Genomic DNA, 27,126 nt, shown 5'->3' on the forward strand with positions numbered 1-27,126 from the left:
CTACTTTTAGCCATTGAAATGTTGCAATATTCGTAAAGCAGTGAGCAGTGAACTTTCAGAAAAGCTTGGCCAACTGACTAATTTATCTAAAACAAAACAATACTGTAATAAAATAACCTTAGGGTTTGCTATGCTCGTCCAGGAAAGTACAGTAACCACGATATCCACCACCATGAAGTGGATGCCTTCTCCTCCGTTCTTCTCAGAGACGACGAGCTGAAGGAGCGGCCCCAACCAGTGCTTTGCATATGGCTGAAACACCTAAAAACAGAGTTATGAATATCACTGTTACATGATAAACATCAAAGTGATCATATGGATAGAGATGGAAATGAAACAACCTCCTCTGAGTTGATAATGAGCTTCGAGATGAAAAGTCTAATGTTCAAAGGTGTCGAGGGATTTGCCAGTTTCCCATGTAAAAACTTCATCCATGGCGGAAGATCACTTGGAGTACTTCCCTATTGCAAATTAAAAAAGATAAGTAAATCTTATGTTGCAGGACTAAGATGCGAAGTAAACAATATAGTTGAGAAGCCACAGACCTGCTGCACTTTAGGCGTGATGTTGTTCCTCTGCATGTGTCCGATGAGGCCCGTCATGGCGGTCATACATTCATGCTGGTTGAGCTCATCCATCTCCAAATCCACCATTGCATCCTGGAAGGAAGGCGCCTCCTCCGTCTCCTGAATTTGTAAGCATCCACAGAAGGGTTGTATTCAGACTGTATCCCAACTATCCCAACTTTATTTTGAACACAACATTGTATTTTTATTTATATAGTGCTTTTAATCTCTTCTAAAAGCTCTAAAAAAAAGCTAAAAGCTTCTTGAAAAAAGCACCAAAAACAGCAACAACGTGACAAGTGATTCAAATGTGACAAAAACCCAGCAAAAATGTGACAAAAACGCAATGACAACACAAAACAAGGAAAAAAAATCTGTTTCGATCAATTGTGTAGCTTTCAAATGAGGCGTTACATTGGCCTATAGGCTGCAAGCTCCAAAATTGCTTTCTAAATAAACTGCAACATCCTTGAATTAGGAGGTATAAGGACGACCACTGAAAGGACCAAGGGGATTTAGAGAATAAGTATGAATGACTTCCTGAACCCACTGTATTTTCCAGCAGTTATGGGCAGAAGCACATTGTTATTAATTCACTAAAGGAAAAATCTCAAGTTAACAAAAAAATTATAGGATAAAGTCAATCAAAAAGCACAGCAATCTAATGTAAGGTTTGCTGAGGCACAATACGTTTTACAATGGCTGTCCCTGGTTTTTGTCATTGTGGGGGTTGTGGCATGAAAAGTGTGGTCCCCCCTGAGCATAGGTACTATGAAGTCATGACTAAATCTCACTTTCTTCACAGCTGTGCGCCTGCGTCCCTCTGGGTTCTGGGAGCTGTAGGAAAAGCTCTGGACTCCAGTTGAGAAGTCGAACTGGCTCATCTCTTCACTCAGGCTGCTGTCCGCCATGTACGACTGAGAGGAGAGGTACACTGGCTCTTCTGCAACAGACAATTTGTAATTTTACATTTTATAAAGGCATATATTGTTCTTTTTAATCAAAGTCATGACGTCTAATACCTCCATTCTCTTCATTGGCCTCTCTCCGGATCATGACGTATTTCTTTTTTCTCTCAAGAGGCACCTACAGTAGCAAAAGTCAAAACTGATTATGACTGTATTTCAATCAATTTACCTCAATGTTCTGATCAATCGCTCTCAATTTAAGCCCCCAACCACCCTATTAATGGAGTAATAAAACAACTTACTTCAATCTCTATGGGAAAGTTGTAGGTCCTCGTAACGTCAATGATATTTTCCAGGATGAACTGATTCTACAAAAAGAACACAAGTAGATTATTTAAAAACAGTACGAGCATCACCACATGTATCACATATAAGTCACAAAATGGGCGTACCTTCTCTGGTTTCTCGCTAAACAGAAATCCCTGGTAAAATTTGGGTTCGCTGAAACTGCAGCTGATGGCGGCGATGGCGCAGTTGTAAGCGGCGCAGTGGAAATGTCTTCTGATGTCAAGCAACTGAGTCTCGCCGGCCATGTTCTCGGTAAAGGACTCAAAACATGACCTAAAGAATAAATCATGTTGTAATGTAGTATAACTTGGATTTAAATCTCCATCGTTTTTTACTTGATAAGGGCTTTGGACATCTCGTTCCCCTCGGTCTTGTCAAAGCGACAATAAGCCTGGTTGATGCGTGAATCCTTGGAGTAAACGTCGTCTTTGGGGAGGCGAGAGTAGAGCAGCTCCATCAGTTTGTAGCAGCCGATTTTCTTGAACAACTGCAGTTCAAATGCAGTTTCACTTGACTGAAAAAAGGATAAAAAATATTGTTTTAATGACCTTTTTATAACCTGAATAGCCACACTTGAGAGTCAGAATTGTACATATTTTTAGTGGTGGGGGATAGTGGACGACTCAGAGGAAACCTACAGACACGGGAATAGCACATACAAACTCCACATAGAAAGCACCAACTAGGGCTGGGTACCGTCTCGTATCAGAAAAAAAGCTTAAGGCCACTTTATTTTTTTTCCTATTTACTCCCATTCTTCGCAGATTTTTTTTACCCATTTTATTCCCCATTCAGTTTTTTTTTTTTTTTTTTTACAAATTATTTTGCCCAATGTCCCGCCCCATTTTCCCAATTTTTTCCCCTTTATTTTTACCCCAATTTTATTCTTGTTTTCCCATTTTCTCCCCTCATTTTTCCCCCGAAATTTTTATTACCTATTTATCAAAATTTTTCCCCATTTGTTTGTCAAATTCTCCCCAATTTCCCCCCACATTATTCCCCATTATTCCTACATTTCCTGACACTGGAGATGAACCTGATATTTGCAGATCTTCCACACATTATTGTTTTGTTTTCTGGTTGTCCACGACAAATATTTTATTATAGGTATCGGAAAAAGTATTGCTCAGGTATCCGTATTGAAAGCCAAGAATCGTTAAAGAGCTGGTATCGACAATATTGTAACGGTACCCAGCCCAAGCCCCTACTCAACTTTTCCACGCTCTTCTTTGAGAGTTGAAAATATTTACTATTTCTTTATTAAATGATGAATAAATTAATGATTGTATCTAATCTACAGATACCAATACTGACCATTGGTTTAACTACCGGTAAGTGATTTTCAACTAAATCAAATTTCACCACAAGTAGTGATTTTTTTTACTCTCTAACACTGTTCACTCCTACTATCAAGGATACACATTTATATATAATCAATCACTGCAAAGCCTACAGAGTGTAATTTGTTGTGGAAATCCCAGATAAGAAAGGCTGGATTCAAACAAAAAAAGACATATTATATTCTTCTCTCGACGAACCTTTGTGAAGCGGCTGAGCAGTAGGTTAATCATGTCCGAGACGTTTGCCACAAAGAAGTCGTTGAGGGCCGCGGGGCTGCAGTGAGAGGCCAGAGGCAGCAGGACCCGCTCAGTCATGGCCTGAAGCATCGAGTTTGAGGGAACATCTCCGCGCTGGATCACCCCATAAATGGCACACAGGTGCTCCAGCTGCCTTTCCTTGGGAGCCCTTTACAGAAAAATAAATTATCACCACATAGAAAATGGCAGAGACTGATCTCTGGACTTACCTTTTGGCGATTCTTTGGAAACAAGTCTGGAATTGCTCCTCCATGATGTGCTTTTTGTCCCGACACAAAATACTTGCCATCAGTTTCAGCAGCAAAGCACTGTGGGAAAGCTCCAAGGCATCCAATAACTACAAAACAGAATTTAAATTCATTAACCTCTTAACATTTTCTCTAGTTTGGCTTTACCCAAATCTAAAAGCTTCTTGGTAAAAATGGTCAAAATAGCAACAAAAATTCAATGAAAACGAGGATAAAAATGCAACAAAGGTGCGACCAAAACGTGCCAAAAAAGTGATAAAAATGTGTGACCAAAAAAAAGGCCAAAAAATATCAACAGAAAAGTGACGAAAAAATGTGATGAAAAGAAGCCACAAAAGAGCAACAAAAAAGTGACAAAAGCTATAAAAAAGTGGTAAAAATGTGACAAAAAATCCAACAAAAAAGCAATAGAATTTGTTTTTTTAAAGTGGCCACAACGCAGCAACAACGCGAGTAAAAAGCTTAATTTAGATAAGTTTTGTTGGTCTTAGCTTTCGAATGAGGCGCTACACTGGCCTATAGGCTGTAACCTTTTAGATTTTAGTTACTCTAATATAAAACAAATCATGTGTTGATGCCATATTTACCTTTCGTACACAGTCCATGTAATTGTTTCGATGGAGAGATCCTTTCGCAAACTCATCAGACTGCATGGGGAAATGAGAGGCCACCAGTGCGTCCAGCGCTTTCTGCAGCTCTGCCAATGTCTCATCTGGGAGGGTCGTGAAGAACGGCAGCACCAACAAGGCCTGGCTCTGAACAGATCAAAAGGAACACGTGCTTAACACGAATTCATACGGCAATTTGAAGTATTTTTAGTCTAACCTTGAGATTCAGGGGCAGATTCATGTCCACCAGCAGAGTAGTAAATGTAGTGAACACTGGTTTGAAAGCATCGTGGTTGTTTGTGGAGCAGGAGGAGTCAATCTGTTGAGAGGAAATAAAGCCACAACGTCTTCCAGTTTAGGGAGTAGTACGCTTACATAATGCATTTCATGTCTTGCTTATTGGCAATAGTATTAACAAACTATAGCATTAAAGTGCATGCGAAAATCAAAACACAATCTCTATAATTGTACCTGTAGGAGCTTAGAGAGCAGCACTAAAGTGGCAGTTTTGCTTTCAGGAGTGGCTGAGGATCCGTCCCACCAGGAGCTCAGACTGTCCCATCGTTTCAGCACCTCCTCCACCAGCTGTTTGCCCTGGGTCTTTCTCACAGAGCGCTCCCTAAAAGTGTGGTCCAGCATCCCATTCAGCAGCAAACTTACCTGGGGAAATAAATTAACATTATGGCGTGACAGTATTTCAGTGGGGGTGATTATCTACTGATTAGTAATAGGCTATTAAAGTAGGCTCTTAACACTAAATACTGAGTGAAGTGCTACCATTGCGGGATTTTGAGAGGCAGCTTTCATGAGACGAGGGACTGTGGTAGAGAGACTCTTCAGCAGCTCAGCGTTAATGGTCGTTTGGAAGAGGCTGTAGAAATACTCTCCGTGAGAAAAGTTCAAAAAGTTGTAGCTGTGGCTCCCAGATATCGGCACCGAAAGTGTGATAGTATTCAACAACAGCTCCACAAGCTCCTCACTCTGTAGAGAACACAAAATATGTATTTGGAGAAGACTAGACATGTCCTTTAAACTGAAATATAAGTTCACTCCATCCAAAAGCAGCTCTTTTTCAATGTTAGAAGCAGTTTAGCTGAGTGAATTATACACATTTCCTGATATGTTTTCATGCTTAATTCCACAGTAAGTAAATTAAATCAGATGCTTGACACCTTATCCACACACCCAGTCTTGAGACCACAACAAAACAACAAACTTGTAGTGTAATTTAATTATCTCACTTGTTGACTGAGAGAAAAGCTGAGTTGAAGCAGCCCATCTGCCAGTCTCTTCGTGTTAACATCCAGAGAAGGCAGAGCACTCCTGTCTTCTCCCGGGGCAATGCCTTTGTACACCGTCATTAGGAGTTTGGACCCAATGGATTTTGAATAAGCTACATCCTTTTGCAACAGTAAAATACAACGAATTACAACCAAACAGGCATTTTCTACAATTTATACATTGCACTACACGTGTCTTTACTTGGCTGTGCAGAAGTGAGCCGAGGAAGCCGGCTTTGTGTATTTGCTTGCAAGACGACAGAAGTGTTTCCATTTGGTCTTGATGTTTTAGTGCCTCTGAATTGTAGAAGTCCACAGCACACAAGTCCTCCACACTAAAGCAACACATTGATTCATTGAAAATGCATCTTAACATGAACATATACACTATTTTTATTACTGTTAGTGAGGACTAAAAATAACTTGTTGTATATGAGCATTGTCCCGCCTCTATATTAGTGTGTGATTTACCTTTTCCGTGATATTTTCGCCCGTAAGCTGCTCTCCACTCTGCGTTGGTACGGTGAGGCCAGCAGGGCTTTGACCAGAGGCACGCACACCTCCGGCAAGTTGCTCATCACCTCCACATCCGCCATGTTGAATCCTACTGACGAAGGTTCACACACGACCAATGCCATGAGCTCGAAGAACATGGGGCTGAAAAGATCTTGTTCAAGGGCCTGTAAACAGGAAAACAATACAGTCTGTATGCCTCTCAGGTCTGTAATTTTGTATCAAAACAGAAACTATGAATATAATCAGTAGAAGAAAATTTCAAAAACTGCATTACCTTCCAAAACTCCTGATCCCCTTTGACGAGAATCATGGCGGCAAACTCCAACAGCCGAACGATGATGGTGCACTTGCTGTAGTTGTATTGGTCGACCTCTCGCGGGCTGAAGTGGGACGTCTTCTCACTGATCTCAAAAAAGCTCTCAGCGGTTGCCAGATCTCGGGTTGCCAGTTCAGAGAGGAAGAAGCTTACAGCCTTAAGGAAGCTTGACTTGTCTTTTGAAGCTACAAAGGAAGAGAAAAAAGGTCAGGGTGACATTTTGACACAGTAGAGGACAATTTAAAAACATCTAAGGATGGAGTCAATATTTTGATAACATGTTTAAATGTATTAATGGTTTTAATCTTTAATCTTAGCTTTCAAATTAGGCATTACACTGTTGCTCTCCAGTTGAGAAGATTTTAAATTTGGGTAAAGCTTTGGGTTTTCCACACAGAACATTTACATTGACCAAAATGATGACAACATATTTCAGTCTACATAATGGCCACAGCCAAGCTTACCCAGCATGTGATGGGGCCTGATGATGTGCAGTTTGATGAAGGTGTTATAACAGTCCAGTGCAGCCAGCAGCAGGTCTATCCACTGCAGAGTCGCCCTGACGCTGAACGGACTGGACAGGTCTCTGAGCGTGGGCTGAGAGAGAAGACCTCCACCTTCAAAATGTGAAACTAGAAACTCTGCTCCACGCTGCTTCAGCATGCCCTCCAGCCACTGAGGGGGAGACTTCTTTTCTAAAGTGGTTACGAACAAGAAACAGGACAATGTCAGAATCATCAAATAAGACCTGATCATATGGCACGACCAAATAAAAATAAACATGTACATTTTGACTTAGTTATGTGTCAATAAAGCACGTTTTGGAGTTACCTGGCAGAAGTGGGACAAACTCATAGAAGAGCTCCATGCACTTGTGGCGACATTCAGTTTGTGGTCGACCGCATTGTTCGAGAAGCCACAAAACAACATGGGACAGGCATAACTTTTCATCAGGCGGAAAGCCCCTACATAAAAGACAGAACAATTAATCAGCACAACACATGCACATGCAAAATATCAACTAACGTGATTTGTTTTTGGCTATTTCTTCATAGTCAGCTGCTGTGTATGGCATTTGAGATTAGACAAATACAAGTAGCCGACCTGGGGATACGTCTCTTTGCGTTGTGCTGATTGAGATTCGGCGCTTTATGCTTGATGACTCTTTTCAGATGGTCGATGGCATTACAGCATTGTTGTATAGTACCTGAATGTGCAAAAAAAAAGAAGAAAGAAAGCATTGTATGAGTCATTATTATTTATATTTATTGCACCGGTTATGAAATGATCTTTACCCAATGAGCGCTCATCTGAATGTGCCAGTGCCAAACTTTCAATAAAGATCACAAGAACTTCAAATACGAACTGCTCCACCAATGCGTTTTCCTCCCTGTAAGAAAAAGATTAGCATAATGTGCAGAAAAAGGATTTGGTAACCGGTTTGGTCTAGCACATGCACTTTTTAACCTCAACCCCTCTCTTAACGGAGCACATTTCTTCTGATCATGTTATCCATGTAATCCTAATGATCAAGCAAATGCTTATTGTGTAGATGTTGTATATTGAGATTATAGTTGTACTTTAGGTTAACAGCTGCAGTTAGAGGAATTAGCTTGTTGCACAATGTGGCAACGCTAGTTCCTCTGAACTGAAGCTGTGGGCGCTAGCACTTCCTGTCCGTATTAATTTCCATTAAGATTAGCTTAGACTCGTTCGAATCATCGTTTTTCCTACAGATTCTGTGGAGGACAGTGAGTTCCTGGTAGATGATCACTGACTTCAGGTTAATGAGTTGCTGTACAGTGTATAAATTTCCATAGAGGAGACGTCTATGTTTATAAGGATCAGTGAGTTTGTCTTGGAGCTAAAGGCTAACATTCATTTCATTTATATTTTTATTTTAAAATTTGAAATAGTGCCTCAAATATAAACTAATCTGCATATAAACCATCTTGTCCTACTTTAATTTTTTTATCGCTATATATTTTTATTGCATTTCTTATAGCATGTTAGCCTTTAGCTTCAAGACAAACTATCAATCCTTTATGATCACAGGCGTCTCCTCTGAACTCGTTACATCATGATTTGAACACACAGTAAATGATCATCTACCGGGAAACTCACTGTCCACCACGTAATCTTTAGAAAATATGATTATTATTTCAGCAAGTCTGAGCTAATTTAAAGAATACAGACAGGAAGTACTGGCGCTCACAACTTCAGGTCAGAGGAACTAGCATAGCCACACTGTGCAACAAGCCAATTTGGGCTGTAAGAGGGGGTGCAATAACTGTACTTTTCATGCTACCTGAACAGCCTGTAGATGCTGTTAAAGGCCAGAGCCGCTCCGAGTCTTTTGAAGCCACTGGGATGGAGAGCCAGACTGTAGATCCTCTTAAACAGGGACTTCATGTTGGTGGGACTCTTCTCCTGTTGTTTGGGCGTGGTCTGTTTGATCGACCACTTGACAAACTCCTCAATGCAGCGCCCGCAAAAATCTCTCAGAGTGCTGTCCATCGGGTCCACTACACCATCCTGGCAGGACAATAAAGCTTGGTAACTACTGTGTTAAAACATTTTGCTTAGTTTTGTCATTTTTACCAAAATGGCTTCCAGTACAGCCACTGTGTCTTGGCTCTCGAATTTCTTGTTGTTCGTGAACCAGTGAATGAGCTGCATGACAAGTGGCTCGAAGAGTTGTCGGGTCACCTAAAAAGACGGCAATACGTTTAAACACAGATTTCAGAGTCAACCTAAATTGTATCATTGTTAAAATCCGAACCTGGTCCACGTCACAGGCCAGCCGCAGTAACACGGGGAACAGCCTCTTGTGCAGCTTGTACATTGGGGGCAAAGTATTCTCCCCTTCGGCCATTTGAGCACTCTTCCCAACCATGTAGATGACCAGAGTGTGCAGCAGTTCACATGCAGCCACCTATACAAAATTACAATTAGTAAATACAAAATGTAAAACCATAGTAGCAATAACAGCAAAGGATATGCACGTTAAACATTATATAGATGCAGTTTAGATGTCAGAATCACCCCAGAAAAGCGGATAGAGCATAAGAAAAAGGATAGATCGATGCATGGACAGATACATAAAACCTTTGCATCTTAAAACCTTTGCACCTTTAAATACATAGACTATGAAGTGGAAGTCCTGATCTATTTGGTGTAGAATCTCTCCTCATTTTTGAAATAAAAAGTAAGGCAATTTGAAGACTATTAGTGTTCATTAGACCGCTTCTTTTATAAGGCAGTTTGAAGCTAAATGATTAATTTCAGGGGAAGGAAATTTCTCTAAATGAAACGCTCATTTGATCAAAGACTGTTTCAGACTCCAGCTGCGTTGCCTAATGCTGCTTCTGCTACTTACTCTATACATAGATTCAGAGGTTGAACAGATTCATCACAACAGTGATAACATTACACAACAAAACACAGTTTGGGCTTTTTTGTGATGAAAACTAAATGCAAAAATCATTGATTGCTGCACTACTCATTACTCATTACTCAGATTAGTTTATGGCATTGTACAAACAACTAAACATGTATTACTTTGAGTCTTGTCTGTTGCCATTAGTAATAATACCTTGGTTTGCCTGTCACTCGTGGAAAGAGCCAGTTCACTGATGCGAGGCAGAAACGGGTCGAGGTAAACAACAGGCTTCATGTCAGAAAAAGGCACGGCAAAGTTCAGCCTCTTCTCTGAGTCCCAGGCCACAAACTTCTTCATCATTTCCTCAGGCGAAACCACTATTTGTCACAAAGCAAGCATTTAGGTTATTGCAGATAAAATTAGAAAAAAGTAAATATAGAAACTGTGTTGATTATTCATGTTTTACCAGTTACAAGGTTTCTGTTGAGTTTTCCTCCCAAGTGGCCAAGCAGCTTAACCACTCTGAGCCTCACAGTCACCAGGGGAGCTTCTTCCTGTATTCGTTAAGAGTAAATATAATACTTCCGGTATTGTGTGTTATACATTAGGGCTGCACATTACATGCCAAACTATCATTATCACAATATCCATATCCAAGAAGCCACAACATATTGCAAAAATCACTGAGGTCTTCCATATTAATTAGATGCACATTTTTGCTTAAAGAGGGGGTATTATGCTTTTTTCAATCACATAGCACCAGTCTATAGCACACTACAATGATGACCAAACCTTCTGTTGGTCTGTAAATTCAGGAAATTAGAATAACTGCCTTGTATAAAATTGCTCTCTCAAAATGGCTGTAGCGAATGCCTTGAAATAGGCCTCGGTCTCTTTAAGAACCTCAGACCCTTTCCGACACGCCCCCTCCACACGCTGTCTGTGGCATCAGAGGGGAGGGGGTTCTGCTGAGGAGCAGTGGTTGGTTACTCGGCTGGTGACGAAAGCTCGGAGGCGTCTCCAGGAGGTGGGGGCGTTCCTAGGAGGACTCAGGCAAACCTATCCCTAAAATGGCTGCCATCACAGTTTTTACAGATTACTCAAAAATACGTGAATGTGCCAAGGCAACATTTCAGGCATGTTTTTAACGAGGGAATGACATAATAACATGATGTAAAGCTTGAAAAAGTCGATTTTGCATAATACCCCCCCTTTAAACAGACAAAACTGAAGTGCATGGTAACTTAAGCACAAGTACAAAAGTTAAGTTTTCATACCACAGCGAGTTGCTTTGATTGCTTGAGCAGTCTGGTCATCACTCGGCTGTATCCCTTGTCATTTCTGGCTGACACAGAAGAGATCACCTCCCAGTTGCTGTCATCTTTATCTGTAATGAAATTCAGCGTGTTTATTCAACATCTTGTAGTATATTTGACCTGTCACGCTCAGCTTACTGTCACTCGAGGTGGTTTTGAGGTATCCGTCCAGGAGAGGGAGGATGATTGCGTAGCACGGCTGCATCGTCTCCAGAGGAATATAATTGGACCAGTCCTCGAGGGCGTCCAGGGCAGTGTTGGCCAAAGGGACGTGGCTTAGGCCCAGCTTCAGAGCTGCCTGTAACATGGAGCAGGCATCAACATTATGTCGACATTATATAAAAGGTTTCATATTCTGTTATTCTTTATGTCAATGAAAAGAAGGTTGGAGTTTTGTTTCATAACTGCATGTAGTAATCCTTCATATTCTGTGTTTCTCTAAAGAGCTATAAATGCCTACGCCCCGCCCCCACCTGGTGATGTCATGACGAGGTTGTTTTTAGCCTTATTTCAACTGTCAGCGGATGATCAAGGACACAGTGTTTTGCATGGACATAATGCCTTGTGCCCATTTTTCTCACAAAGAAATGAATAATTCAGGGTGTGAGAGATATTTTAGACCACATGTGTCAAACACAAGGTCCGCGGGCCACATCCGGCCCGTGAGATGATTTAATGTGGCCCCTTGTAGAGCAGGCATATCTGAGTATGTCACCCCCCCCCCCCTAAAAAAGTATGTCTCGAGCCGATTCCTGTGTAGCGTTATGGACTTTTTAAGAAATAAACATCACTGCAGCCACTAAGGGCAGCTTAAATTTAAAGAGGGGGTATTATGCTTTTTTCAGCCACATAGCACCAGTCTATGGCACACTACAATGATGACGAAACCTTCTGTTGGTCTGTCAATGCAGTAAATTAGAATAACTGCCTTGTATAAAATTGCTCTTTCAAAATGGCGGTAGCGAAAGACTTGAAATAGGCCCCTGTCTCTTTAAGAACCTCTGACCCTTTCCGACACGCCCCCTCCACACGCTGTCTGTGGCATCACAACAACACTGCGCTCGTTGTCTCAACTGTATTGAAACTACGATCGGTGCATTTTAATTTTTATTGTTGGAAAGGAGCTACTGTTTATCACTTTGTGAACAATGGCCACACAGGATATTATTTGGAGACAAACCTTCCACACCGGACGCTTGGAAGGGGCTCTTGCCTGAAAAATAACTGCTGTTTGGAGGCTATCTCTTTGCATCTGCCATGCCCTATGGATCTCTAACTATACCCCCATGGACGACACCAGGATCTGCAGGAGCCCATACAATTCAAAAGACGGACATTATCTGTGCAGGTGGACAGTGGTTTTTCGAGGTTACCCGTTAGCTTGTTATAATCGACTACAGCTCATTGTTGATGAAAAGTCTGCAATAAACCACAAATGTGTAAAGCCAGGCTCATTGTGTGATCATCGTAAAGGCTGCTTCAAGTAGTTGCCTGCTTTATTGACGTTATTTGTGCATAATATGCTGCCTGTTTTCAATGAATGTTGTGAAGGTGAAGGTTGTTAGCTTGTCGTGGCTAATAGTGCCTTAGCTCCGGGAGAAAACCACTCGGCTACGACTCACTGTAGATGAAATGTGAGCAATAAACTACAAAATCAACAAGCCAGGCTCAGTGTGTGATCATCATAAAGGCTGCTTCAAGCAGTTGCCTGTTTTAGTGACGTTTTCAATGCATAATATGCTGCTTGTATTCAGTGAATTTTCCCGTTAGCTTGTCGCGGCTAGCTTGTTAGCTCCGGGAGAAAGCCACTCGGCTATGACCCATTGTAGATGAAATGTGAGCAATAAACTTCCAAATCAACAAGCCTGGCTCCGTGTGTGATCATTGTTAAACGGTTCTTTATGTGTGTGGTGGTTTTATTGACTTTATTTGTGCATATTTCTCGTTTTCACGTGATGACTCGAGGTTTAGCTTAACATTAGCTTTCTCCGGAGGCTCTGTGCATCATCAAGGCCCAGCGCAGAACCAGACACTGAAATAAGCGTTCTTGTCACCGGTTTTAATCCTGGGTGTTTCGGTAACAGAAACACTGATGTGTGTCTTTGTAAAAGTCTGCTGTGGCTCCGGTTCACAACACATGAAGCTAATCCTCCATGATGACTCTGTTTACATCTTAGGGCTAGACACTGCGGGGACGGGGTTCTGCTGAGGAGCAGTGGTTGGTTACTCGGCTGGTGACGAAAGGTTGGAGGCGTATCCTGGAGGTCGGAGGCGTTTCCTGAAGGAATCAGGCGTTTTATCCCTAAAATGGCTGCCATCGGAGTTTTTACAGATTACTCGAAAATACGTGAATGTGCTAAGGCAACACTTCAGGCATGTTTTTAATGAGGGAATGACTTAATAACATGATGTAAAGCTTGAAAAAGTCGATTTTGCATAATACCCCCCCTTTAAAAAAGGAAAGAATGCCACATGTGTCCAGCAGAGGACGCTGACATAATAAGAGATCAGGATATAAAATAGTAACTTACCGCCATTGAGTGTGGTGTGAATGAGTAATGACTACATGGCTGATAAGTGTAAGCCATTGTTATTTATTAGGCCACAGTCATTCATAATGATATATATGCGGCCCGGAACGTGGCGGGGGTTGAATTTCAGCCCATGACCCAAACGAGTTTGACACCCCTGTTTTAGACCTTCAAGGGATTAGCGAGATATACAGTATGGTGTGTAGAAGAGAGCAATGAGACCAGTTTTTGTGATGGTTAGATTGGTGCTTTGGGGAAGAAATAGAAGATAGAGAAGAAAGTAGAAGAGTCGCAGCTGAGGTCATCTTACAAAAAATTCTGTTCAGTGTTTCAGCTGTAAAAGGCTTTGATGCCAAAAGCTTGGAAAGCCAGTAAAATACCTCCAGAGCCGGGCAGTAGGCCTTGATGTCCAGCGCTACAATGTTGTGATGCAGCGACAGCACAAAAGTCAAACAGGAAGCCAGGAGTTCATCTTTGTACTGCTTCATTTTGACGCAAACCTGGCAACAACAATGTCAAGTTTAACCAATGTATGTTAAGTGTACAGTATGTTTAAAATATTTGTGGTATTACCTCTTTACCAAACTTTGAGAAAAGTGCAAAACAGGCACTTTTCACAGTGTCGGTTTTGGGACCACTCTTAAGACCCACTCCCTGAATAAAGTAAGAACACAATTATATACCTCAATTTACCTTTTCATTTGTTTAATGCCATCTAGCAACACAAGGTTACCTGATAATATCTGATTTTCTGGCCAATTTTCATAGTAACGGACAAGAGTTTATAGAAGCCGCTGACAAGGGGATTTCTTATGGAGTGAAGGATAAGTTCATGGCTCAAAGGGTACATCCACGATTCAAAATACTCCACGTGTTTACTCTGCAACAACTCACTACAAACAAATGACACAATGTAAGTAACTGTATGTGACAAAAGCTTAGTTTAGAACAGATCAAGGTGTTTGGTGGCGTTTTCTTTACCTGCAGAAGTCGACCAGGTTGATGAATGCTGTAAAGTCTTTGACCTTGTTGGGCAAGAGATGCGCTGCAGGATCAGAGGAGGGCAGAGCGTGGGCCACATCTTCAGAACCCTGAGGTAAAGTAAATAGATTTTAGCAACGCAAAATGGTTAACGAGAGAAAAAAGCGAAACACGGAATAAGCTATTGAGAATTATTTAGCGCTGACCTCTTCTCCAGTGGTGATTTTCTGAACAGACAAGTCGAGCTTCTCTACAATGCGAAGAATGGATTTCACCAGTTCATCGTAAATCAAGCGACTCAAAGATCTAAGAGCAGGGTTTTGGTTTTCGAAGGCGCCATCCAAAAATCCCGTATCCTTCAAATGCAGAAGAGCCATTTGTTAATACAGTAGCCAGGTTGAATGTTTAAGTAAATAAAATACATTGCATGAACTGACTTTTAACACATCACAGTCCAGGAGGGTTTTGTACAGAGCCAGGTAATTTTGACTGGAGGGAACTTTCCAATTTCCAGATCGCACTTGACTGTCTGATGCTTTTTCAGCTTCTTTGTCCTGAAATATTATTAATACACATTAATGTTTAATCATTAATTATTGTACATAGACAATCATTGTAAATTTACCTCAAGCTTAAGGGGCTTCGAACAGACGCGGATCAAACCCTGGTGAACTGAAACATCAATCATAGTAATGTTATAGATTATATTATAAAAAAATAAACTACAGGACACATATCATGCAAATGGTAAGTGTCCAGTTTGGACTTCCTGCATTTTGTGACGTTATAAATAGAACTCTCCGCATTTTCGAAGTTCATTAATCATCACTAGGGTTGGGTGATTGGGTTGGGTCAAGCTGTTCAGTCGTACTATCTCTGTTGTAGCCTCGACTGTGGGGCTCAGATGCCTACCCTGAGACGGGTCCCGCAGCAATGGTAAAAAAAAATAATTGTATCATTTAACTCACCCACAGAGCTGATAAAACTCCACAGCACTGGTCCTTTGGAAGCCATGGCAACCAGCACCTTGAGAATCGCTCTACAACAAGTCGTCTGCATTCGCTCGCTGTACTGAGGGAAGTTGTCTATCTGCACCACTAGGAGGCGCTCTAGCAGTGGAGTGTACACCTCTGGGATCTGAAAAAAGTGATGTTTCATATATGGATATGCCAAACATAATCTGAAAGCTAGGTTTACTTTGGATAGATTACAGACTAGTGTTACCTTGTCCAGATGTATGAGGACACTGGCGATGGAGTCGAGGAAGCTGGGCAGCTGGTAGAAAGAGTCGTCTTCTCCTTCAGACTCTGTGAGGTACATCTGTTTACAGCGCTGGATCAGCTCCGTGTACATCAGGTCCACGTCTTGGGGACAAACTTTCTTACATGGCTACACAAAAACAATATTTGGTAAGTTTATCTCATTAAAAAGATAAAAAAAAGGGGGGGCATTAACTAAAATACTTATTGTAAATTCATTCTTACAGCTGCGAATAGCCCATATCCTCGTATAGCGATGGACAACTCCTTATGTGTAGAGTCCATGGTCTTTATAATCCCACAAAACTTCTGCATAAAGAACTTCAGTTTGCCTTTGTGCTCCTCAATATTTTCAGCCACCAGCAGAGAAACCTGGAAAATACGACAACTTAATACTATAAAGACGAGAGAAATACGACCAATGTGCGTTCGTAATAATAAATTCACCTGCTTGAGAAAGGCTTCCAGTGCGTAATAGCTGGTCTTCTTCATCTCTGCATTGATGTGTCCGCAGAGTTTAGACATCACCTCAAATATTGTTCTGTAGTGGTCCATGAGGCAGGTGTTGAACTGAGGGGCGTGTCTGGCAATCAGTCTCAACCCAGCTGTTCATTAAATAACAAGCACAAGTTCATTACATAAAAATCATTGAGTTCTATGTGTAATTTTATGTATTCTAAGTTAACACACCTTTCATGTTTAGTAAAGCCCACTGAATTACGTGCCATATCTAGTATTGCAGGTCAATTAAAGACTTACCGAATGTGACAGCATAACGAGTCATTTCCATCTGCACAAAGTGAAAAGATGTTATAGAAAATAAACAATAGCACGTGACACGATGACTCTGGTGACCTCATATGGAAATCTTGCTTACCTGAGGGCTTATGGCTTTAAAGGCATACTGAAAGATATCTTTGACTGTGGCTGGATCTGTGAAAAATAGAATAGGAGAATCTGGTAGTAATGTGTTTTTGTCCACGTACTGTATTTGTAATGTCAATCACCCCTTTAAAAGCAGAGGCATTTCTGATTAGACAAGTTCAAATGCAATTACTGCACCACACAAACCTTCTTCCATTGTCTTTGTGAAGTTGACCATTAAAGCGGTTAGTCCTCTCAAACATCCAGCAACAACGATTAGCTTTGGTTCTTTTGTTGAGGAGGTCATCTGGAACAAACATATTTTAATATCAAATGTGCCCGGTTAAGAGGTTAGATCGCTGCCAAGTCAGTGTCATATTGTATCCTATGGACTGCACACCTGTTCTTTTAGCTCCCCAAGATAAGCCTTGTAGAGTTTGTCTGAATTATCGACCATTTCGCTCGGGTGGACCTCCGCGAGCACTCCCAGCAACTCATAGATTTTACCAAGGACTGTAAAGAATCAAAAGAGACGAACAGGAAATACTTTTGGGTACTGTATGTGTTACATGATACCATCCAAATATTTACCTGAATCTGGGAGCTTGTTTTTCTGACACAGCTCACTGTAAAACCTCTTAAAAATCTCAGGGACTCTGAATTCAGCCACGATAGTAGATGATCTTGTTGACTGGAGAACCTGTAGCAATGTAGATCCATATTGCAAGAAAGCACAATAAATTGACCATAAAATATATATTTTTTTTTTGTAATTGTCCACTGTTTGTGCTAAATAAAGAAACTGTATTCCCATTATTATCAAAACAGCACACAGTTTTCATCAAGAGAGAAGACAGAAAGCAAACCTTGATAAGCAGCTCTAGCACGGGACCCCTGCATTTGGCCACTTTGTCTTTCGTAAACGCAACCATACAAGTGTCCTGTGCAAAGGCAGACCATCAGTGTAAGGCGACGATGTCATTTTTTTGGACATTGTTGCACAGTGTTTAGTCAATATAAAGCTTACTCTGATGTCAACTGCATAGGTCTTCTCCCAGCCTCTGACTTTTGGCGAAACTTTGTCCAAAAACTTTTCTAAAAAGCTTAAAATGTCCACCCGGGCATCACGGAGCTGGAACACATGATTTGTGAGCCAAAACATTTGCAGGTTACCAAAAGAAAGTAAGTGAATACATAAGGGATAGGTGTTTTTACCTCATCAGATGACAGGGTTTTTCTAAGGAAGCAAAGCAGTCCATAGTCTTTATTGAAGAGTAAAGATATCTGCAAGGCTGTAATTTCAAATCAAGAAAGGAAAAGAGTGAACAAAAAACTTGGGTTGGTGCAAAAGCAACAGATACTTTTTGCAGTGTAGTATGGAGGAGACAAAATCTACTTATACTACTCACTTATCTTACAGGAAAAATAAGTCAGACTAAGTAAAATGTGAGTGCTTACTAGTCATTAATTAATTATAATTTTAGTCTGTCTGGTTTCACCCCCTGTACCTCCCCCCATCTTCTGTTGTTCTACCATCTCTCTCTCTCCCTATCATTATTCATTTATATCTTAAAACTATGTGTCCACTATCTCATTTATTTGATGTTGCTCGTTTCTATATTTACTGCAATTTACTTAAAGTACTTATTTATCTATGTATCTGCAGTAGTGCCTCACATGAGCTAACCCACAAGCCACCTAGCTGCCCATACTGTAAGAAGTACATTACCTAGTACTCCCAAATGCATGCAGAATCACACGCACCACACCGCCACACATGTCTTGTCAACTTAAATTTTGTTTTGTAATGTCATATATGATGTGATATGTATGTAAACGTCAATAATAAAAAGAAATAAAAAGAAATATCACAATAACGATATATTTGATGATATAATTGACAATGGACAAATTACTTAATATAATAATCCAAGCCTGATTCAATAATTCAATATCACTGATTAATCCTGTGATATTTTATTATTATTATTATTTTTATTATTATTATTATATTTTTTTTAACAGCATACTTATTTGCTTGCAAATATGATCTCAAGCAGTTCACATTTTGTACTTTTTAAGCACCTGTCCCCGTGTTCTACATTGTGTTTATGCTGCTCTGATGGAGCTGAGCCTAACATAAATTATGTCATGTCCAAAAAAAAAATGATATCGCGATAACGATGTGGCCCATTCACACAATCCATTTTTACAAAGTATATACACACATTTATCACATATTCTTGCTCTATCCAACTTTGCACGTACAGTAAGCAGTGCTCCACACCTGCTGTTTGTTGTTACGCGCCTGTGCGTTGTTTTAGATCGTCTGGTGCTAGGTTATCTGGTCAAACAGCTGGCGCGTCAGCTGTGTTGACGATAGGCTACCACGCTACCTAACGAGACTCAACAACGCTTATATTTCGTCTCAAACAACATATCCGATTGTCTCCTCAGTGCTCACCACTCCGATGCACCCTTACCTTGACATCGATTCAGTTAAATGGACGCTGGCGCTCACAGAGAAGCCGTGTGTTCGGTTGAAAGTATACGAGCATGTCCCAGTTGATTCAGCCAAAGGTCTCAGCTGGTAATGCAAATTAGGAGCAAAACAGCTGTTTGTGGGCGTGTCCTTTTGGGCCACCTTGATGAAACCAGTCAATGAAACAACATTTCTTATGTGATCTGTCTGATCATTCTTCCACATTATGCTTCATTAAGAGTGTAGCTGAGTGGCTGCTTCCTTTAGACCTGTGCAATTTCCATTTTCATTTGCAAAGACAAGAAAAACGACGTGTAGAATAAATGCAATTGAGAAATATTGGTTTTAGCCACGCATGTTCTGTTGTTAGTTGGTGCGACAGCTAAGGTCATGGACTCTGATGCCAGAGGTCGCTGGTTCGAAACCAGTAAAGGAAGATCACAAAGATTTATTGATTTCAGATACAGTTCATCGACAATTGATTTGTCTTTACCTATCCCCAAGAGCACCCCTCACCCCCACCCCCACAGACGTCAGAGTGGAGGCCAGGCAACACAGCCACAGGTGCCCTGCTGTGGATGCTTGTAGAGCAGGGAGAGATCGGTCGAGCCCTTTTTTGTCTTATACATAGGGAAATGCACTTTTATTTGAACACAAAGAATAATATCAGTGGATGTCCTGCATAGAATGGCGCGTGTGTGCTTGTAGAATTCGCATATAGCTGGTGAAAAATACACCAATTGTCGATGAACTGTATCTGAAATCAATAAATCTTTGTGATCTTCCTTTACTGGTTTCGAACCAGCGACCTCTGGCATCAGAGTCCATGACCTTAGCTGTCGCACCAACTAACAACAGAACATGCGTGGCTAAAACCAATATTTCTCAATTGCATTTATTCTACACGTCGTTTTTCTTGTCTTTGCAAATGAAAATGGAAATTGCACAGGTCTAAAGGAAGCAGCCACTCAGCTACACTCTTAATGAAGCATAATGTGGAAGAATGATCAGACAGATCACATAAGAAATGTTGTTTCATTGACTGGTTTCATCAAGGTGGCCCAAAAGGACACGCCCACAAACAGCTGTTTTGCTCCTAATTTGCATTACCAGCTGAGACCTTTGGCTGAATCAACTGGGACATGCTCGTATACTTTCAACCGAACACACGGCTTCTCTGTGAGCGCCAGCGTCCATTTAACTGAATCGATGTCAAGGTAAGGGTGCATCGGAGTGGTGAGCACTGAGGAGACAATCGGATATGTTGTTTGAGACGAAATATAAGCGTTGTTGAGTCTCGTTAAGTAGCGTGGTAGCCTATCGTCAACACAGCTGACGCGCCAGCTGTTTGACCAGATAACCTAGCACCAGACGATCTAAAACAGCGTCACCGCCCCCTCGCGCGAGTAACCACAATGAACTTTGGCGGAAGAAATTATTTGAATACACAATACACGAGCAACAGAAAATTGTGGGAAAACCAGTAATCCGACAAATATATCACTGATGAAAGTGAAACAAGTCCCAATAATTTCAAAAGAATAAAGGTGTATTGGTGCGGGTCTAGTTGGGGCATGTCTGGCTTCATTTCCCGCAGCGCACCAGCACCTTTTTATTGTTTCACCCATGGATTTATTATAATATCGTTTTTACCGAGCTCGTTGTCAGTCGGGGTGAGCATGCACTCCTGCCCCAAGTCTCCAACAATATCATGGCATCTCAAAGCAGCAGCGCGTTTATCCTCGTCCGAAAGTGACTCGTGGAGTTTGAGGAGAAGTCCCTGAATCCCTCCCGCAGCGGCGCTCGGAGGCGCAGACATGACTGCGCCTGTTTACAGCAGCACGAGGACACACAAGTGCATTATTTAGAACAAATGAGGCAGAGATCGAAATGTATTGGACTCGCCGCCACCACTTCCAAAATCTGCACACATCTAACACCAGGAAGACTACAGGATGTGCACTGGCAATTTCAAATTAAAAGCATGAAATTGACGTTTAAATAAAAGCTTAAAGAAGTACATGCACAGAATACGTAGCTATAACTTCCTATTAAGTAAACCTAAATTTAAGTTTACTAAAACTGAAGAAAAAGTCTTTTGGTTGTCGGTGTCTCCTGATTTTTGAGGTGTGTGTTTTCATGGCACTACACCTTTTCACCAGCAGGTGTCAGGATTGTTTTGTGTATAACTCATAACCTCAGAACATAACAATGTCACATCATCAATGCATTGCAGTGTAGCTGGATCACAACCATAGACTTTTACTGCCTTTGAAACACAATTTGTCAAAATGTCCAAATTTAGAAAAACTTAAGTGACCAAAATTATTTACCTCAATGTAATTAACACAGAATTGTGCTGAAAGGCACATGTGCAGAAACTGTGCTGTACAAATCTTCTTGCCTGTTTGTACCTATCTGCCAAATAGGTTTCACAGTATCTTACTTACTGGCAGTCACACAGACATCAGCCCTAAAGTAACTGCAGGCGGTCTTTTTAAAACCCTTATCTTTATGGCTTTATGATAATCCCTACTTCATGCCAATTGTGACTTTATCACTTGTTATCTGCAGCGTGAGTGTGATGCATGATAACACATGGACAATTATTATGAGGCCACCTGTTAGCAGAGGTGGGTTGAGTGGCCAAAATATTAACTCAAGTATTCTCAATTATTTTAGAAAAGTAGTGACCAAAATAAATACTGAAGTAAAAGTTAAAAAAAAAAGTACTTGGAGAAAATGTTGCTTGAGTAGGACTACTGTGAGTACCAAGTGACTTTGTGCAAAATTCTGATTTATTTTAGTTGTGACATTAATGATGAGAAACAAAACTTGTAATAATGTGAAAATTCTAATATTTCCAAAGAAAACACCCCATAACAGTAGCACAAGTAACTTTTCTTTACTCAAATAAGAGTAAATATATAGTTCATTTCAATATTACTCAAGTAGAAGTGAAAAGTCCTGAATGGTTTCTCCAAATACTCATGTTCTTGTGCGTAAATGTTGCTCAGTGAGTACTACACCCACCTCTGCAAAATAGACACATTTTAGATGAAAAATACACATACACATTTCCTTGGGGAGTAAAGTATAAACAGCGCTACCATTTCATGAAAGTCAGAAAACGCTACTTCCTGATACACAAACTAACAATGGAAAAGAAGAACAAACATAAACAGCCTCTATTTTGTGAAACGTGGATGCTCTCTACACCTGTTGCACCAGAGGAGTGGATAAGTGGAGGGGATGGGGGGGCCCCGCGCGGACCAATCAGAAGTCACAGAGCGCTCACGTGGTTCCTGAAGCCCCACACTGTTCAGCGCAGTCAGCCGCAGAGAGAGGAGTGTGGACACGGCTACGGGACACCAGGCACCGAGCGCGGATTAAACCTCTGTTTTGAGCCGGTTTTGGGTCACACGCTTTTGTATCTCGGATTTTTCTGGGCTGCGATGGTAAATCACACGTCAGGTAAGTTTGTCGCCTTACTTGGGGGATTTGTTGCCTGCTTGCGGTGAATCTTTTGCCTGACACTTGTTGAGGAATCGCGGACTGAATGGAAGAAACGCGTTGTCTGCTCCTCTTCTTCTTCTTCTTCGAGCCGAGCCGTGGTTACATCCAAACAAAAGTGATCAATCTCAACCTTAAAGTAGTTTTCTGTATTATTTACACATTCTTAACTTAATCATGTCTTTTAATGTGTAGTTCACAATGTTTTCCTGTGGCTGTCCCGATTTATTTTTGGTTGAATAAAGTCAATTTGTTTGTCTATTGAGTTGAAAGTAACACGTTTTATAATCTGGTATGGCGAGCTCGACCTCCTAATTGTAGGCTACATGTTAAACTGCTAATGAAAACTACACTGTGTTGCATCTAAGTGGATTTCAGGTGGAAAGGAAAGATTCAGCCAACTTTGCCTTGCCAACTGGGAGTAATTTATTCAACATTATTCAGGGTATTCTTCTTATAGTCTACCCTAGAATAGAATAGACCATCAGTAACAAGGCTGTTTACTTTATTCAGCTGTACAATCTGTGGGTTATCATTCATACTGTATGTGTGACCATGATCCCATGTACAAATGTGTTTTTTAACTTAATCAAAATAGTTTCATGGTACAATTTCTAAAGCATGTTTTTTGAAAGCCGTACATACTTATATGGAAGTGTTTTTGCGCTTTTAATAACACCACTGAACAATGACCCCATTCAGCAACAACAAGGGAAATTTGAGTCTTGTTTTCTTCTCCATCTGGCAGTGTCATCCACCCCTGAAGTGTTGCAGCGTGGCATCTGAACGTTGGCTTGAATACTGGAATAAATCCACACCCGGCCTTAGGGCCACTGGACTCAGAAGACATGCTGGCAGCAATGCTTCGCCAGAGCTCCAATGGATCATCCGGAGGAGGAGGAGGAGGAGGAGGAGGAGGCAGTAACAGCAGCAGCGGTGGTGGTGGTGGGAGTGGGACTAAACTATCCCTGGGCATCTCCAGGCTTTCCAGCTCCAGCCTGGGTTCCTCTGGCTCGGGAAATGCGGGACCATGGGTGCCGGGACGGGGAAACAAGAGCGGTTCGGTCAGTTCGGATGCCCCGGACACGCCTGTCTCGGACCCGCAGTACATCATGCAGCTGGTCAGCGATGTGCGGAAGTTTGCGGACGTGCTGCTGCAGCTCAAGGAGGTCTTTAACTCCAAAGGTATGGATTGTTAAAACTCAAAACACAATCACCTTGAAACAGAGCTGTCAGTCAATTTCTGCCAGCTCATGTTTAAAGCACATTTCTTAATCTCTTTGTATCCATTGCTGTATGTTGGAAAATCTCTGTCTTGAGTAACCTGTCTCAGTGATGCCACAATAGCTTTGGATGCTGGTTTTCCTTTCGATAGACATGTGATTAATTCTCGCTAAAATCCTGCCCCCCTTGGAAAGAATACAATTTGTTTCACAATCTTGAGCTTAGAAGCACAAAGTGTACTTAAGTTCTCAGGCTTTTCTTTACGGGTACAAAGCAAGTAAGCATGTAAATAGTGTAAGTATGGGCAAAGGGCTTTTTAATGGAATTTTGCTGCTAGCGAAATCTTGTGTAAATAATGTTGCTTTAACCACAATGTACACAGTGCCAGTGCTATCTGGCAGTTTTGTCCTTTTGTGGCCTTGGCTCTGCGGTCAGTCAACCTAGCTCTAAATCTTTCCATGGTTCTCACCAAGTTCTTTTAAAGCATAAGATGAGACCTTTTAGCGTATTTCTTTAGGTTCTGGCAAAATGTATTGCTCTAATACAGAATTTGCTCTCTGAATTTGACCCATCGAGTGTCAGGAGCCACGGTTGATCGCTTTGCGCTCACAGTGACTCCCATCTCCAGATCTTGAACCAGGATCTGGGGGTCAATGGTCCTATTTTAGGGACTTTTACGCCTTGTACAATAGTATTGCAACTGACTATTACCAAATAAATGGAACAGACTGGGCCTAGACATGTTGCTGTCTCGTCCACGCGCGCCTAACGTGGGTGGTTGCAACATTCCTGATATGGTGTGTTTAGACTTATCATCAGATTTGTTCCAACCATTGCCTCTATACCATCCGTGACAGCTAAACTCTGAAAGCAGGAATCCTGAGCGTTCTTATTGTTGTCCGGAGAGGTCACTGAAGGTGCTTGACCTGGCTGGACAGGCTGGCGTTAAAGACAGCAGGAATTGCAGCAGGCACTTTCTTTTTAAGCTTTGAGAGCCTTTGTAGTGGGTTGTGTCAGTAGCTTCAGATCAAAGCAGGGAATAATTGAAGAGATGGCGATGTGTTTTTATCAGTGTAGACCACATCAGCAACTTGAATCAAATTGTTGCTTATAGATTCTACATTTTGAGAGCACATTCTCAGATTGGAGCAGGTGCCACTATTCCTGTATATTTTTCCACATTTTAATTAGAAATGTCCAAGCGGAAAATCCACAAATGTTGAACATGATAATTTATTAGTTTGCTATGCGTGTGTCAAAAAATGTGCATATCAATCATTGATAGTTTGCAAGACTCATCTTATCTAAACCTTACAGGCCCATACAATGTTGTCATTTTGTCATCTGAAATTCAACATTCAAATTACAACAGGGCTTGTTTCACGTTAGTGACAGTCAATTTGAAGTCCACAACAAACAGCCTTGACTTCTTGCCATAGAACAAGACTGCATCGCTCACATGAGCAAACAGTTCGCCTAATGTGTTATTAAGAACCGGTTTTCTCACTGGAAGCTGTAACAGTATTAACATTTTCTTCAAGGAGACAACAATGCACAGTCTGACTCACAACACTGTATTTCATTCAGTTTAAAAACACATAAAATGCATTTCTTTAGAGCTCTGAACAGGCTAGCATAGATTTACATTACACAGTTATTATTAGCATTATGCATATGCATTTGAAGCTGGATAGTTTTTAATATTATTGCTGTTTTTAATCTATGTTCCGTAAAGAAAAATCCAAGTCTGTAAACATTTTTAATAATAATAATAACAAAAATGATAAAGGAATGCAAATAAGAGAAAAATAAAAAACATTGACGTTGATGGGTGTATGTATGTACTGTAGTTTTACAAATAGTATGACCAGGTAATGCAGTAACAAAAGTAAAGTAACAAAGTGGCTGTGCTGATCATGCAGAGCAGAGATATTAAGTATTCAATGGAAGGCTGTAGACAAAAGAGAACTTTAATACTGTGGTAATTTATTTGAAAGCATTATCCCCACAGAAAATGCCTGTCAAGTACAGACTTAAGCAAATCAGCTGTTATTGTCACGAGTAAACATCTGCAGTACTTTGTCGTTGTCGAGGCTTAGCACTTCAGGGCTTTAGCAGAGCGCGCTAACAGCTTGTCAAGTGCCGCCGGTTTGCGACGTGATTGGATGCGATTTAAATCCGGGCTCTAATTTATGGCCATATTGTCCGGGCCGCGCATCACAATAGTTCAGACCGCTCATTACTCCGGTCATTCACTGCAGCTGAAGGGAAAACCTCTTTTAAACTCCACCGAGCCAATGGCAAAGGGCAAAAGTGGGTCTCTGGAGCGGTGAACCCATCAGTGCCCGCATTCACAGTTAGTTAGACTCTCCCTAAATGAGTGCATTGTGGCTAATCGGCCAAGTTTCAGAAGTTTCCAAAAAAATGTTATTTTCCATTCCCAAGACAGAAATAGCTTTTGAATTGCTCCCCTGGGGTTTCCTCATACCAGCCTTAAATGGAAGCTGTTGATGCCTGGTTCATGCAGGGTTTTTTCCTTTAATTTGTGAGATTCGAGTGTAAAAAAAACAAACAATGCACCTACTTACCATTTGTTATCCTACCAGCTTGCATGGCATTATTATAAACTGATTGTAATGGCTGTGTTTACTGTTTGTTGATGCTTTACTCTGACCTATTGTCTGTCCACTGTTTACCTCCTGAACTTGAAAAATCAACTAGCACTTGTTTCTGCCTGTACAACCACACATGAAGCATAATGATTTGTTTTCCTCTGGCTCATCCAACATGGCGTCCTGTGTGGTCATGTGCCCGAGGAAAAACTGTCAGCTTTTGCTATTACCACCTCCCTGTTATTTACACTGATTGTGAAGTTCACGACCCGCTCCGGTGACCGCATGTGACGGGCACGGCGGTAATTGCTGCGGATTATTATTGGGAGGGTGGGTTTCTGAGCGGGGTCACGGAGGACGTTTGAAGACCAGGAGAGCTTTGATGGAGAAGGTGCCCCCCCCATGCCTTTTGTGTCTTATGGTGAATAGCTGGGCCTCTTCATCATAAGATTAGGCTCCCAAACATGTGGCCTCATAGCATGTCTTCATTCCCCTCAATAACAGGCTGCTGGAACTGTTTTGACTTGGGTTGTTTTGAAGGCCTTCAATATTATGATGTCAACTGAGAGGCCCA

At 41.2% G+C, this 27,126-nt stretch overlaps 2 protein-coding genes across 2 annotated transcripts in view; one reads left to right on the forward strand and one right to left on the reverse strand.

The window, feature by feature from the left end:
* The window catches only part of prkdc (protein kinase, DNA-activated, catalytic subunit), a 42,026-nt gene extending 20,899 nt beyond the window's left edge, over nt 1–21,127 (reverse strand). The window contains exons 1-49 of the mRNA XM_079576559.1: nt 20,857–21,127; nt 17,937–18,013; nt 17,749–17,853; nt 17,588–17,662; nt 17,313–17,421; nt 17,122–17,234; nt 16,929–17,028; nt 16,735–16,790; nt 16,617–16,647; nt 16,305–16,462; nt 16,083–16,229; nt 15,823–15,987; nt 15,567–15,735; nt 15,224–15,270; nt 15,036–15,152; nt 14,805–14,954; nt 14,599–14,708; nt 14,351–14,510; nt 14,191–14,271; nt 13,998–14,117; nt 11,225–11,384; nt 11,048–11,157; nt 10,237–10,324; nt 9,984–10,147; nt 9,171–9,323; nt 8,990–9,097; nt 8,697–8,923; nt 7,684–7,778; nt 7,493–7,595; nt 7,220–7,353; nt 6,853–7,083; nt 6,347–6,573; nt 6,028–6,236; nt 5,759–5,891; nt 5,518–5,676; nt 5,054–5,257; nt 4,748–4,936; nt 4,494–4,595; nt 4,256–4,423; nt 3,630–3,757; nt 3,361–3,568; nt 2,158–2,336; nt 1,927–2,095; nt 1,777–1,842; nt 1,589–1,652; nt 1,361–1,509; nt 546–686; nt 342–461; nt 118–261 (exon numbers count right to left, since the gene is read on the reverse strand). Coding sequence (XP_079432685.1) covers nt 118–261; nt 342–461; nt 546–686; nt 1,361–1,509; nt 1,589–1,652; nt 1,777–1,842; nt 1,927–2,095; nt 2,158–2,336; nt 3,361–3,568; nt 3,630–3,757; nt 4,256–4,423; nt 4,494–4,595; nt 4,748–4,936; nt 5,054–5,257; nt 5,518–5,676; nt 5,759–5,891; nt 6,028–6,236; nt 6,347–6,573; nt 6,853–7,083; nt 7,220–7,353; nt 7,493–7,595; nt 7,684–7,778; nt 8,697–8,923; nt 8,990–9,097; nt 9,171–9,323; nt 9,984–10,147; nt 10,237–10,324; nt 11,048–11,157; nt 11,225–11,384; nt 13,998–14,117; nt 14,191–14,271; nt 14,351–14,510; nt 14,599–14,708; nt 14,805–14,954; nt 15,036–15,152; nt 15,224–15,270; nt 15,567–15,735; nt 15,823–15,987; nt 16,083–16,229; nt 16,305–16,462; nt 16,617–16,647; nt 16,735–16,790; nt 16,929–17,028; nt 17,122–17,234; nt 17,313–17,421; nt 17,588–17,662; nt 17,749–17,853; nt 17,937–18,013; nt 20,857–21,022 — 6,588 coding nt within the window. The 5' untranslated portion in view covers nt 21,023–21,127. The remainder of the gene's footprint in view (nt 1–117; nt 262–341; nt 462–545; nt 687–1,360; nt 1,510–1,588; nt 1,653–1,776; nt 1,843–1,926; nt 2,096–2,157; nt 2,337–3,360; nt 3,569–3,629; nt 3,758–4,255; nt 4,424–4,493; nt 4,596–4,747; nt 4,937–5,053; nt 5,258–5,517; nt 5,677–5,758; nt 5,892–6,027; nt 6,237–6,346; nt 6,574–6,852; nt 7,084–7,219; nt 7,354–7,492; nt 7,596–7,683; nt 7,779–8,696; nt 8,924–8,989; nt 9,098–9,170; nt 9,324–9,983; nt 10,148–10,236; nt 10,325–11,047; nt 11,158–11,224; nt 11,385–13,997; nt 14,118–14,190; nt 14,272–14,350; nt 14,511–14,598; nt 14,709–14,804; nt 14,955–15,035; nt 15,153–15,223; nt 15,271–15,566; nt 15,736–15,822; nt 15,988–16,082; nt 16,230–16,304; nt 16,463–16,616; nt 16,648–16,734; nt 16,791–16,928; nt 17,029–17,121; nt 17,235–17,312; nt 17,422–17,587; nt 17,663–17,748; nt 17,854–17,936; nt 18,014–20,856) is intronic.
* A 2,340-nt stretch (nt 21,128–23,467) lies between these two features.
* The window catches only part of arhgap29a (Rho GTPase activating protein 29a), a 43,745-nt gene continuing 40,086 nt past the window's right edge, over nt 23,468–27,126 (forward strand). The window contains exon 1 of the mRNA XM_079576562.1: nt 23,468–23,901. Coding sequence (XP_079432688.1) covers nt 23,565–23,901 — 337 coding nt within the window. The 5' untranslated portion in view covers nt 23,468–23,564. The remainder of the gene's footprint in view (nt 23,902–27,126) is intronic.

The sequence above is a fragment of the Gobius niger genome, assembly GCF_951799975.1.
Source record: "Gobius niger genome assembly, chromosome: 18".
Taxonomy (NCBI): domain Eukaryota; kingdom Metazoa; phylum Chordata; class Actinopteri; order Gobiiformes; family Gobiidae; genus Gobius; species Gobius niger.